Genomic DNA, 14,193 nt, shown 5'->3' with positions numbered 1-14,193 from the left:
CTCGTTTTCTACATTGAATTTAAATAGCAAACATAGAGTGTCTTTGAATTGAATATGTATTATTAAGAAAAATGTAAGTTGCTAAGCCTGTCTATTTTGTCAAGTTCAAATATGTGTTTTGATTGTATGATTGATTTACCACTGCTGTGGTGATGGTGCGTTCTTCTTTGTAGCTCAAGCACTAATTCAGTGCCAGTGTGTTTCTGGGCACAATTTGGGTGCCAATTTGATTTTGCAAACCAGTCTTCCTGCCGACATTGTGTTTATTTGTTTTAAGGTTGTTCAGATGTTGGCACTTGTTCAGAAGTTACACTGAGTGCCTTTGAACATGTTCATCATTCCTATTGTGCATTCACTGTCCAGCAATTCATACTTTTGTATCCCGCTTTAATTCACTGAACCACAGACTTTTATTTTAGAAGTGGTGCCTTCAGTACCTGTTGTAGTTTGATGTGAGTATTTTGTATGTGCTGCTGATGATTGAGTCATCGGAAGATTAAAGACCCATGCACAGTTTAGATTAGGGAACTTTCCTGTTTTATTGTATATTGAAAGTCAATTACAAAACCTTCCATGGAAAAATAATATTCTTCTTTTTGAATAAGTGTAAAATATCCATGTGTGTGAGATTTAAAGTCATCAAGACATGTCTTCAATTAATAAAAGATAGAATGAATCATTATTTTCATGCTCATAAGGTTTAGAAAAATTCACACTGACAAGTAAAGTGCAATAAATCAATTGGTAACAAGCAATGCTATAGTACTCTGGTTTTCAATTCTGCTACATCATTGCTAAAAGATCGAGAAAACATACAGCTGTCACCCCCACTTTTTGCCTGGTATTTGATGCAAGTTTGACTGAAAGTCCAGTGGACTCCTGCTAACCAGGTCCCCAGTGCCAGATCTCTTTCCCTAAAACTGTGCAGTTGTTCTCCAATTGGCAATACCTTTGGCCCCCGCAAGTCCCTAGTAGATTTTACCTAGGGCATGGGCACCAAAGAGGGCCACCAAAGACTGCAGCATGTACTGTGCCACCCTCAGGGACCCCCTCACCTAGCAGACTGCCATTGCAGGCTGTGTGTCTTGGTGAGCTAAAAGTGAAAACACAACATGGCATACAGTCTGTGTGCCATGCCCCAGAACGCTGTGTGCAAAATATGTAAGTTACTCCTACAGCAGACCTTACAACCCTAAGGCAGGGTGCATTATATTACATGTGATGACATATCTGCAGATATGCCCCTGCTGTGTCTTTGTTGATTCTTAGACATAGTGAGTGAACAGGGAAGCCATTTTAATTACATGTGCTGGACACTGGTCACTATGACTTCCCCAGCTACATGATGGCTTCACTGAACATAGGGATATTTGCTATCAAACATCTAGTATTAATAAACACTCACTGATGCGAGTGATGGATTTATTAATACATACACTTAGAGGACATCTTAGAGGTGCCACCTGAAAACCTACCAACTACCAGTGTGAGGACTGACTAGTTTTAGCCAGCCTGCCACCACCTGACCCAGTTCTGACCCCCATGGCCTTTGTTCTCGGGTAGTCAGAAACAAAGTCTACTCTTGTAGAGGTGTTTACACACCCACCCAACAGGATGACCTGCAAATCTGCATTCCAAGGCAGGGGGTTCAAAGAAGCCCACCACCCTTGGTGTGCAGATCTGACTACACTCAAAGGAGAGATGCCGATCCCCCAGGGCCCTTTTGGCACCTGGACAGGTGGGAAATTTAGTATTTGGAGAGGTGTGTCCACCCCTCAGGTTAGTCCCACCCCTAAGGTGCACCGCCTGACGTGGACACATCATTTAGAAATTTGCCATCTTGGTGCAGGAAGTGGTCATGGGGGGTGTAGGGACCCCAGGGGTAAGTAGCCCATTGGCTACTACCATACACTCCCCGAAATGCCCCTAAATGCAATATTTAGGGGAGCCCCCGGCACCAGGAAATCAGGTTCCTGGTGACCTACGAAAAAGGACACTCAAGAGCTGTGAACGCAAAGGAAGAAGCACCTAACCTGGACCCAGCCCTGCCGGCCTGTCTACTGCTCCCACCGAATTGCGTCAAAGTCGCCTCGTCCAGCAGCTGTTCTGCCACCAAAGCCTGGGAGGACTGCCTGCCTTCAGGAAAGACCCAGGAACGCTTGTGGAGCAGCAGAGCTGCTTCCCTGCATCATACAGGTACCCCAAGATAAACTACGAGGGATCCGGACCGCCAGAAACCTGAAAGCACACCTGCACCACGTTGAAGTAGGCCAACAATGATAACATGGTTCCCCAGTTCTCCAGACACAGAGCCCACCTTGGACTTGCTGACTTTGGAAACTCTGACATTGCTTGCAGCCTCTGCAAACAGGGCCCCTCAACCATGAGTGCTCCAGTGGAGAAAACTCTTTGCTTGAAGACACCACTGCACCCGACACCCCACACCCGTGGAGAAGTGGACCCGAGGTGTCCCCACCTCCCCAAGCATCTCAGAATTGGAACCCACTTGTTGAGTCCTCCCTACTGGACCCCTAGTCCTAACCTGCAGCATCTTTTCGACCGGATCAATCTCCATTGAGTAACATTGGGCACCCAATGCCATAAGACACCTCTGCACCAGGCTGCTCCAGTGCCACCCAGTGTGATCTGTTTGTGTGGTCATGACCCTTGTCCAGTCCTTTTTTTAAAGTCCAGGAGTTTGACCTCGTAAGTCGCAGCATTATACCTGAATGCAGTACTTGTTCTTCTCTCCATAGGATAACATTGCTGGTTCTGAAAATTGCACTTAGTGTCAACTTTTGAAATGTACAAATATTTTCTTGCAAAACATACTTACCTGATCGAATTGATTCTGTGCTTAAACATATATAAAGATACTTGTTATTTTTGTAAATTGGTGTGGATCTCTTTCTTGAGTTTTGTGTCTCATTTATTGACAGTGTGTGTATTTGCAGATGTCTCACACTCCTCTCTGATAAGCCTAAGGCTGCTCGACCGCACTACCCCCTTAAAGAGCACCGTGGGATAGCGGGAGCAAGCCCTGTCCAATAGCAAGGGAACCCGTGGGCTCTTTGCACGATATATCTCATTTTGATATATCGCAGAGCCGGCTTCCTATGTTGTGATCAAAATAATGATAATGAAAGCGTTGAGGAGTTAGGTGCACCATCAGGAGCTACAAATTTACTATTCTTAAGTCCACATCTACATACCTTGATGATCTGTTTATCATGAAGGTATGTAGATGTGGAGTTATGGATAGATAATCTACATATTTACTTGTCAGTATTTTGTTGCACAATTCTCTGTACATCTTGTGACCATTCAGTATTCCTTCTGCGACATTTTGGGGCCACGCCATTGTTTATTTAGGGGCTACTCACTCCAGTGGAATAATACATTATATGTTAATTGTGGAGCTCGTGTAAGGACAATGGATGTGATAACAAAGCAGCACCCCATTCTCACCCTCTTGCATCTCCTGAAAATGTCCCAGAGAGAAGTGATTCGTGGCATATCAAAATTTATGAAAGCCACGTTTCATGGGATCATTGCTGTCAAGGGCCATTGCCATTGCTGGCAAGTGTTTCACCACTTTACTGCTTGTATTCCACATGTCTGTGAATGCCTAACTTATCTGAATAGCATATAAAATAAATACAGTGATGAATGTTATGAGGTGGGCAAGGGAGTGAGAGAGGGCCCTGTGGCTCCAGCTCCTGTGACTGATCATTACATTTTTGGATGTATTGAGTGAGGTCGTGGCGGAGGACCAGAGCTCACTCATGCGTCTCACTAAAATCACCCTTTCCTTTAATACAGGGGAAGAGGTTGCTATTGTGATGATCCCAGACAGCATCAAAGAAGAGGAAGAATCCTATCCTTTGGCTGATCAGATCCCAGAGGTAGTTAAAAGCATTCCCTGCCCTGTTGGTAAGTCATCTATTTCTCTTTCAAATCGCAGGACTACAGCAGGTTATATTAACAAATAGCAATTTGTGTAAAGCACAGTCTGTCATTAGTATGGCACGGTAGTGCTCTCGGTACTGTCCATTCAATGCCATCCTTTCTATCGGAGACCAGAGTCTGAAAGATTGTTTGATAGTATGTTAAGGGTGTTGATGTGTGTGCTTCATCAGTGGATTCACAATTACGGGTTATTGGTTGATTTATTGCAGAGAATGAAGGCGATTCGGAGTAACCTGGCCATATGTATATGATGTTGGTGTGAGACAAAAGCTTTCAGTGATCATACTTGTTTATTATTGCGTTTCACATGACTTGTTGAAGGGTAATAAGTGGGAGCTGACTATGTGGCACATCTGAGAGTGCCACATAGTGACCTGTTGTGTGACCTGTTTAGCGGTTAGTACTAACAGGAACCCATTAATAGAATTCTATGTAATGTGTTTCAGGTGTTTGTGGAATTATCTGTCTAATATATATTATCAGGTGTTTGTGGTGCATGAACCGTCTTTTCCAGAGCTCTTGATGTGGGAGTTATCTTTGTCTGAATGTTTAAAAACTGAGCATAAATGCAACTTGAAGAGAGGAAAAGAAGCACTCTCTGTCCCAAGTTAGCACAATTATGTGGAAAGGGCTGATGCATCAGTGCCGTTTAAAATGGCATAATGGATATGTGAAAACAAAGTGTTGTGGATCAATTGTACCCCTTTTCCTTAATTCTTTGTTACCTGTGCACATAAAACATGTATTTATTGCTATCCAGTTGTCTTTTCACTAGTTCCCCAAATTTAGTTTTTATCCTCTTCGTTTAGTGTGTGCTAAGGTGTTTAGGTTTCTCCTCTGCTTCTGGGTCTCCCATCTTGTTCCTGCTCCTTCTTATGTTTCTGTTTCCTGGGTTTCAACCCCTTTGTTTTCCTCCTCCAGTTATTTTATTCTTGGTAACATCACTAAGAACCCTCCTCTAATTCTGTACTATTTCTTTGTCCTGCTTCCATTCTCAGCTTGCTCCAGTGCCGTTACTTTCCCTCCCCTTGTTCTACATGTCATCCCTGTTTGTAACTCCCTCTGGTCCCCTATTGTTATTGTTCCCTCTTTTGATACTGCCCTTGACGTTGGCTCCCTCTTACTTCTAACCTGTTTCTCGGATTCCTCTCATTGGCCATGTTTTCTGCCTCAGATTCTGTTCCACCTACTGGTTCCTATTCCATTCTTGATTCTTGTTTACTCTAAATCCGGATCTTTCACCTGGTCCTGCCTGTTGTCCCTGATTCTCTTTGTTGGTCCTATTTTCTGTGAAAGATTCTGGATCCATCCCCTTATTCATGCTTCTTCCCCTCGCACTGGCTCCCTCCCTGCCTTTGGTTCCCTCCTTTTGTTCTAGTTCTCTGTCTTGTTTGTTTGGTTCCCTCTAGTTTACCCCACAATCAGGGAGTAGCATTGTTGTTATCTTTAAGCCGTGGGTCCATGATGCTGGTATTAAAGATGTGAGCGGCCACAGTGTCTCATTGACCACTTCCTGTAGGCCGCCAGCAACCTGCCCGTTGTCCAGTGTCCGACACAGCCTGTGCTCAGTGTTGCTGTCTGTGAAAACTGGGTTGAAAGCATGAGATCCACCTGTACCTTCTTGACCATGCTTCTTTGCAGTAGTTTGTGACTAGTGATGATGGGAATGGTTTGGAAGATATCTGTATTACACATCCGTGCTATTTTGCACAGGCTTGTTCAGTTGCCTGTTTAATGTGTTTGATTTATCTTGGTCCAGTTTCTGTTGGGAGCAATAACTGACAGCCAAGCAGATGGCATGTCTGAGTTGTGTGTAAGTGTGGTGTCCTGCCTAACGTTTCTGTTAAATGATAGTCAATTCTTTGAGAGCAACACACATAGCAACACACACGGAACAAAAATCAAGTGATATATTTCATAAAAACAGACAATACCTCATGCCAAAGCCATCTGACCAGCTTCAATCGAGGATTGTTTTTTTCATTCTGAAAGAGTGTAGATGAATACTCTACAAACAGAATTGATTCATAAAATAACTCATTAAGGCAAATAAAAAGTCAAAATGAACAAATGTAGCCTCACATAACATATACACACTTACAAAATTCACCAGTTATAGTTATCTCAAGTTACTATAACTCGTCCTCTAAAGTAACTCTAAGTATCGCCCCCACCGTGCACAGCTTTTGTTGTCAATGATATCAGTTCAGTTGTCGTGAGTCAAGTTGTCAGTATTGTCCCAGAACATGTCCTGAGTGTAGTCGTGTGTGAGGTGTATTTCATGGTGAGGACGCAACTTACAGTTAAGTTAGGGCTAAAGTTCTAGTTACTTGAGATAACTATAACTGGTGAAGTTCCGTGGTTTTGTTAGTTTAAAACATGTTTAAACTCTCATTTTCACCTAACTGTAGCACCACTTTAACCTTTGTTTTTTTAAGTGAATTTCTAAGGGCTGTTTTTAAACTTTAAAATAAGATATAATTAAAATTTTAACTATAGCATCACTCTAACCTTTTTTTTTATTTTTATTAAGAAAACATCAACATGTCTTTGAGTCTTTCTTCTAAAATGTTTCCAGTCACAAAATGCAGCCATAGAACCCACTACAAGGAGAACCAGCACTCCAGCTCAGCTGCTTTAAAAAAATATGGCAAGGAGTCCTGGGGTCATGTATTTAATGATCGAGGAGACTTACTGTAAAAAAATGTCTGGTGGTGCCCTGCCCATTCTAAGGGCACCACCAACAAGAAAATATATAATTTATAAATGTCCTAGGGCATTAAGGGCCATCCCTTGCCGTAGCAGTGAATAAAAAATAAGTTACTCCTGCCTCTCATTTATTTTTCATTTTGTGAAATTATTTTATTTTGTGAGTCCCCTGATGCTGACCCAGGGCCACGACAACTCAATTTTTGGGGGTTCAGGTGGGCTAGGCCCTTTTGGCCCCTGCTGGCTCATCAGCCAGCACCCATAGCAATTTTTCGGTAGATAGTGGGCACCCACAGCTCCGTTTTCAGTGGGCCTGCTGAGGAAGTCCCAGCCCCTACGCGCAGACCCTGCTGGATCCCTTTGCGGTTTGCAGGAGCTGCCACCTTGCATTGTTGGTAAGTACCCCAGTTCCACTAGGGGCACCGACAATGGCACCCTCTTTAATGGCCGCAGGGCGAACCTCAAGGCCCTTGTGGCCCCTGCCGTCTGCCCGTCCAACAAGGGGCAACCCAGTAGCCCTGGGACCTAGGTAGTACAGTGAGTAATATAGGTGACAACGGGCCATGAAGGGGGAAGTGTGAACCTCAACTTCCACAGTAACCTAGTGAATAACCATCAGTAAATTGGTTTTACTAGAAACAATACATTTTTATTCAATTATTCAACATTTGGAATCATAAGAAGATGACCTCATTAAGCTCTGTTAACATGTACATTTGAAATTAAAGAGGTGTTCCCAAGCGATGCAACGGCGCAGTGAAAGTGAGGTAAGAGAGGAAGAAATTAGCTAGTGCTATACAATATGTACATAAATAGTGACTGTGGAGGATGCACAGTTGATTGATCTAAATTCTGAAATAGCGTTGCAGGCTCCTGAATTACATAAGCAGTACAGTACACTATTATTGTGTCAGTATTTCAACCCTTTGAAATTGCTGTTCCGTCGTTTAGTAAAACCTCTTTAATTTCGGATGTACATGCTAAAGCACGCCCGTCTTCACCCGTCCGCGCCTGGATGTCGCGAGAGGCCAGGCATGCTTCCCCTTCTCACTCTCAGAGGCTAACATATTCTGTAAGTATGATGCATTCTCTTAGGCCTGCCATTTGTACTGGTAACATGCGTGGGTGGGATCTGGATGGGCTTCCCTTCTGTTGTAAAATGTGTGGCTTTATGGGGAGTTCCACTGCTCCCAGAGCTAGGTCCTCGATCAGTCTTTCGAAGTTAAGCTGTTAGGTTTAAATTGTCGCTCCCTAGTTAAACATCATGCTGAAATTTTCGATCTTCTCCAAGAGCATGTTCCAGACATTCTGTTTCTCACAGGGACCAGGCTTACCCAACTTTCTAGAGCAGAACCTGCATTGGTGCTACTCTCTGGATACCACCTAAAGATTTCTAACAGAACAGGTGGTGGGGGGCATTGCTGTGATATATAGAGGGAACTATCTGTGCAGTTTTATTTGCTGCGATATTTCAGATTGTGAAAGCGCCCTTTTTTAAATCCAGATTAATAGCAATGTCACTCTGTCTGGTATTCCAATATATTGTCCCCCTGGTCCATCCAAAGCTTTCAGGGAGGCATTAGCAAATATTACAGCTGCACAGATTACCAAATCAGCAAATTTTCCTATACTTGGTGATCTCAATCTCCACTTTATTGCTCCAATCTGGAACATTTTCCTGCTATCCCTTGCTGCCTTTTTGGCTAAAGTGACAGAAACATTTGTGAACTCTATTCTAATTAAGTATTTAGAAGGTAATCAGTTCTTTGATAGCTCACAAAACGGCTTTAGGCCTGGACATAACACTGAGTCTGCCTTCCTTGCTGTCACTGAACATCTTAGAGGCACGCTAGATGAGGGTAGACCTGTGGCCCTGGTCTTGTTCGACCTAAGTGCCGTATTTGATATGGTGTCTCATAAAATCTTACTTCAGTGCTTAAGTGAGATTGGCATAGATGGTTCTGCTTTGGACCGGTTTTCCTCGTTTCTTGCAGAGCTTTCTTTCCAGGTCATTGTTCCCCCCTACAGTTCTCAAACTCATACTTTACGCCATGGTGTGTCGCAGGGCTCCGCATTAAGCCTCACTCTATTTAACATCTACATTCAACCACTGGCGCGGGTGGTAAAGGCGTTGGGTCTCATGTTGGTGTCCTATGCAGATGACACCCAGCTTGTGCTTTTCTTTCTCGGATAATTCTAACTCCGACTTGGCTCTCCTTGGGAGATCTATGCTTGCTGTAGCTAAGTGGATGAACTCCAACTGCTTACGCCTGAATGCCAATAAAACAGAAATCATGGGACTCAGTACAGACCCCTTTCTTTGGGACAGAAACTAGTCCCCTCCTCTTTGGGGGCTCTTCCCTTACTCAAGTCCACAGTAAAACATCTTGGTGTTTGGATGGACTGCAATCTAACGTTTGAAGCACAGGCGAAAGCAGTATCGGGTATATGTTTTGGTCTCTTGTGTAGTCTCAAATCCATACTTCGCTTTTTTACCCCAGATCTCCATCGGATCATTGTGCAGACATCGAATTTATCACGTTTGGATTACTATAACATCTTATAGCTGGGATCCAGTTAGTCTGTAGTCCATAGACTTCAGTGAGTCCAAAACGTTGCAGCCAGGGTGCTGTTTTCTGTTCTTAAGTTTTGCCCTGCCTCTGACTTGCTGTATAAACTACACTGGCTTCCTGTGGAGAAGCAGATGCAGTTCAAAGCCCATAAAATCTTGTTATCTCAGGGGGCACCCATTCTAGCAAGCTTGATGACCTTCTGTCATCCGACTCATCCTCTGCGCTCAGCCAGTCTCAGGCAGGCGGCTGTTCTTTCCTTTGAGAGAGTACTCGCGGGAGGCCACTTGTTTCAAGTCAGAGCCCCTTATCTATGGAATTCTGTTCCCTTTGCTATCAGGAATCTCCAGAAGCATCTGTCTTTTAGGAAAGCCTTGAAGACCTGGCTTTTGTCGTCTTGAATGATTGGGGCCTTTCTATTCTCGGTCCTCTTTCAGTTAGTAATGTTGGATGTATTTTGGGTCTAGCGCTGGGAAGCCCTATTTCTCTTCCAGGGGATCCTCATCAGTAGTCATAAACATTGAATATTCCCGCCCTTGTGCGGGGACCCTGGAGCGTATATAAAAAATACACATATTAAGTATGAAATGTGTACGAAATATATATATATATAGCATTTTTAGTGTACAAATTTTCATACCAAACTCATATATACATGTGTAAAACAGCAATGCAGACTATAATTATAAACAGTATAAAATGCTTTATTTCTATGGAGTTTTTTTTTAATTTTTTTTTAATTCTTTTTAAAATTACAATAAGAGAAAAAATATCTACCAAAGCCCCACCACTGGGCCTAGGGAAATAAGCAGTTGTAATCCTCAGAGAAAAAAGAGAAAAAACTACATTGAAAAACACTAGAGCATTCTCAGCCAATAGGCTGCATCCAGGTTAACACAGGAGAACCATAAAAACTTTGGCACCGTGCCTTTAAGACCCTGAGCACCTCCAGTATCCCACCATGCCTCAGGGGTGAAGGAGAGGTGACAGTTGGTTCACAGTTAGGTCAGTTCTTTTTTCCGGCTTCTTCTGAGAGGATCCTGGAGCATTGAGCTCTCATTTTGTCTGAGTTTTTCTTAGAAAAATACTTTAAAAAGCGTTTTTTCCTACTTTACTCGACATCTAACATCATTGTCTGAGTCTGGAAGTTTTTTCCTGACTGAAAAATGCCTTCACTTTTTGTGAAATGCCCTTCCTGTGGGAAGAAGAAGGCCCAGTCAGATCCACACACTCTCTGCATTGTGTACTTGCCTCAGAGTCACTGCCCTGACACTTGCAAACACTGCAAGAATATGTCGAAGAGGACTCTGAAGGACAGAGAAAAGATCAGGCTTCATGGGCTTCACGAGAGGCAGAAATCATCATCCTCTTCGCTTCCCAGACAGCCAACAAGCCACTCTCATCTCAGGAGAGAGAGGCTAGATCAACATCAGCAGGTAGGAAGATACCTGTTTGTTCCCAGTCGACGTCGTCGCTGCCACCATCTCACCGTCATAGATCGCCGTCGACGGCGACCCGACCGACGTCGAAGGATACGACGTTGAGAGAACATGGCCACCGCAGGGGCATATCTCCGTCGACGGCAACCCGCCGATCGACGTCGAGCCATCACCGGCGTGCACATTCGCCGCCGAAGGTCTCGTGCCCCTCGACGTCAAGAAAGGCAGGAACAACCGGCGGCGCTCCCTTCGACGTCATTATGGCTGTCGACGTCAACGCAGGTTTTACCTGTCTCGCAGGGAGCAGAGCATCGGCTTCCGCCAGCAGAAAAGACCACTCCATCTCCAGTGGTTTCCATAAGACGTGGTTCATCTCGGTCGAGAGCGGCATCGTCGGGGCATGTCTCACCCATCAATTTGGCACCAAGATGGTTGGAGAGCCTTAATAGACCAACGGCCTCCCCAGACTCCCAGTATTCAAGGATGTACTCTCCTACTGCCTCTCTCCCGAGAACACCATCACCAACAACGCGAGCAGAACGGGCTCGTTCTGCTTCTCGCCAGCCGACCACGAGGCCTTGGCACTCTGCTACAGTATCTCGCAGCAGATCTCGTTCCCAGTGGCGATCCAGGTCACGATCAAGACACAGAAGGTCGCCTTCTTGGTCATCGTCAGGGTCATCCGTCAGGCGTTACTCTCCCACCGTAACAGATTCTCCACCAGCTAGGGTTTCACCGGTGGACGACATCACTACTTTTAATGAGGTGCTTGTCAGGGGAGCGCAGAAGCTAAATATAGAGGTTCCAGAACCATCAACCTCCTCATCTGTCATTTTTGAGACTCTACAGCATAGAGCGGTTTCGAAAAAGCTCAATTCGGCTCCTGCTAGGATTTTGAAAAAATATAAAGCGCCTGAATAAGACCCTTTATTTCTCAGAACGGATTTGCCGCCGGACTCGGTCATATTGGCCGCAGCCCGAAAGACTCACTCGGTAGCATCATCCTCCACGGTCCCACCGGACAAGGAGAGCAGACATCTAGACTCTCTGGGGAGAAAAATGTGCGGCACAGCGGCATCTATGATGAAGGTCTCCAGCGCGTCTGCACTTCTAGGCAGATATGACCGTTCACTGTGGGACTCTCTGAACAGGTTCACAGAAAAGTTACCTAGAGAGGACAGGCAGGACTTCCAAGAGATCCTTCAAGAGGGATGTCTGGTTTCCAACCAGGTCATCAGCGCAGCGGCAGATGGGGCAGACTTAGCTGCACATGGATACGCACATGGGATCTGTGCAAGAAGGTCTTCCTGGTTGAGACTGACTGGATTAAAACAGGAAGCACAACAGCGTATCCTAAATCTTCCGTTCAACGGGAACTCGCTGTTTGGTACCCATACAGACGAAGAAATGGCGCGCATGAAGACGGAAGTGGACACCATGAGGGCAGTAGGCCTGGAGAGGAAGAAGGACTTCAGGCGAAGGTATAGGCCTTATGACAGGCACCCTTTCCAGCAGAGGGTTCAAACCCCTCACTGGTCCCAGAGGCCACAGCAGAGGCAAGGACGCCCACTTTTTCAGTCCCGTAAGACCACGAACAAGTAGACCACAACAGTCCACACCCAAAGCGCCGGCCAAACAATGAGGACTCGCTTCCCTTAACACTGTGCACCACTCCAGTGGGGGGAAGTATCACAGACTTTATTCACGAGTGGCGTGCTATAACAAAAGACAAATGGGTGCTCAACATTGTCGAGAATGGCTACTCTCTTCTTTTCAGGCAACCTCCACTGCACTTGCCACCAGCCAAAATGCAATCCGTCTCACGTCAGCCTATTGCGCAAAGAGGCTCTCGCCCTTTTACGAAAGAAGGCAATAGAAAAAGTTCCACTCGCGCAGAGGGAAGGGGGTTTACTCCCACTATTTTCTGGTGCCGAAAAAAGGCCGAGAGGGAGTTTTCAGACCAATTCTGGACTTACGGCTACTGAACAAGTACATAAGAAAGCAAAAGTTCAGAATGCTGGCTCTTCACCAGATTTTCCCTCAGCTACATCAGGGAGACTGGATGTGCTCCATCGACCTGCAGGATGCATACTTTCACATCCCGATAGTTCCCAAGCATCGGAAATTCCTGCGCTTCCAGCTAGCCTCATAGCACTATCAGTTCAAGGTGCTACCATTCGGCCTGAAATCTGCCCCCGCATTTTCTCGAAATGCGTGGCAGTGGTAGCGGCACATCTACGAAAACAAAAAATCTTCATTTACCCATACCTGGACGACTGGCTACTGAAAGCCTCCTCTCCGGATCAGGCGAGAACCCATCGGGACATTGTGCTCAAGGTTTTCGAGTCTATAGATCTTCAGGTCAACTACCAAAAGTCCACCTTGATTCCAATGCAGAACCTCCACTACCTGGGAGCAATACTAAACACAGAGCTCCAAAGAGTGTATCCTTCGGAGGAACGACTATTATCAATAAAGAAAAAGTGTCAAGACCTGTTAAAATCCGATGCACCTATGGCCCGTCAGGTGACATCTCTGCTGGGCTCCATGGCATCATGCATTTTCATTGTCCCAAATGCCAGGCTGCATATGAGGCCCCTCCAAGAGGCGTTGGAGAACACCTGGAGACAAAGGACAGGTCGCTGGGAGGACAGAGTGCGGCTGCCGATAGCAGCACGTCAGTCATTGCAATGGTGGATGTACAGACCTCACCTGTCAGTAGGGGCTCCGTTTCACCAGGTAATTCCATCCGACACTCTGGTAACGGATGCGTCCCTTCAGGGATGGGGGGGCTCATCTAGGTCCCCTTCAAGCTCAGGGCCTGTGGTCCGACAACGAAAGGACGTACCACATCAATCTGCTGGAGCTCAGAGCGGTCCATATAGCTCTCAAGTCTTTTGCTCCATCGATTCAGGGGAAATCTCTCCTAATACAAACGGACAATACAACCACAATGTATTATTTGAACAGACAAGGGGGAACGAGATCCCTACCCCTATCTCGGGAGTCCCAAACAATCTGGCATTGGCTCTTGGCCAGAGGAATGTCGCTTACAGCGGTTCACCTACCAGGTCAACAAAACGTGGAAGCAGATTTCCTGAGCAGACACCAAGAGGACGCCCACGATTGGGTCCTACACGGCAAAGTCGTCGAAGACATCTTCGCTCAATGGGGTCGGCCTCAATTGGATCTCTTCGCAGACGAGGTAAACAAGAAATGCCCAGACTTCGCGTCCAGGTTCTACCGTCCGGGACCTCGAGGGAATGCCCTGTTGATCGACTGGTCAGGGATATTTCTCTACGCTTTTCCACCGATCCCCCTCATACCGGCAGTGATCAACAAACTTTACAGATCCAGCACCAGAATGATTCTCATAGCTCCGCAATGGCCCCGTCAGTTCTGGTACACAGATCTCCTCAACCTATCGGAACAACCTCACAGGAGGCTGCCGTGCAGACCGGATCTTCTGAGCAGGATGGAGGGCAGGGTCCTGCACCCCAACCTGC

General features: G+C 45.6%; 1 protein-coding gene across 1 annotated transcript in view; it reads left to right on the top strand.

Annotated features, from left to right (window-relative positions):
• LOC138248902 (zinc finger protein interacting with ribonucleoprotein K-like) overlaps positions 1-14,193 on the top strand; it is a 100,316-nt gene that overhangs the window by 36,163 nt on the left and 49,960 nt on the right. The window contains exon 6 of the mRNA XM_069202882.1: positions 3,823-3,933. Coding sequence (XP_069058983.1) covers positions 3,823-3,933 — 111 coding nt within the window. The remainder of the gene's footprint in view (positions 1-3,822; positions 3,934-14,193) is intronic.

This window comes from Pleurodeles waltl, chromosome 8, assembly GCF_031143425.1.
Source record: "Pleurodeles waltl isolate 20211129_DDA chromosome 8, aPleWal1.hap1.20221129, whole genome shotgun sequence".
Classification (NCBI taxonomy): domain Eukaryota; kingdom Metazoa; phylum Chordata; class Amphibia; order Caudata; family Salamandridae; genus Pleurodeles; species Pleurodeles waltl.
The sequence above is the reverse complement of the archived record's forward strand: the minus strand, read 5'-3'. Positions and strand labels throughout refer to the sequence as shown.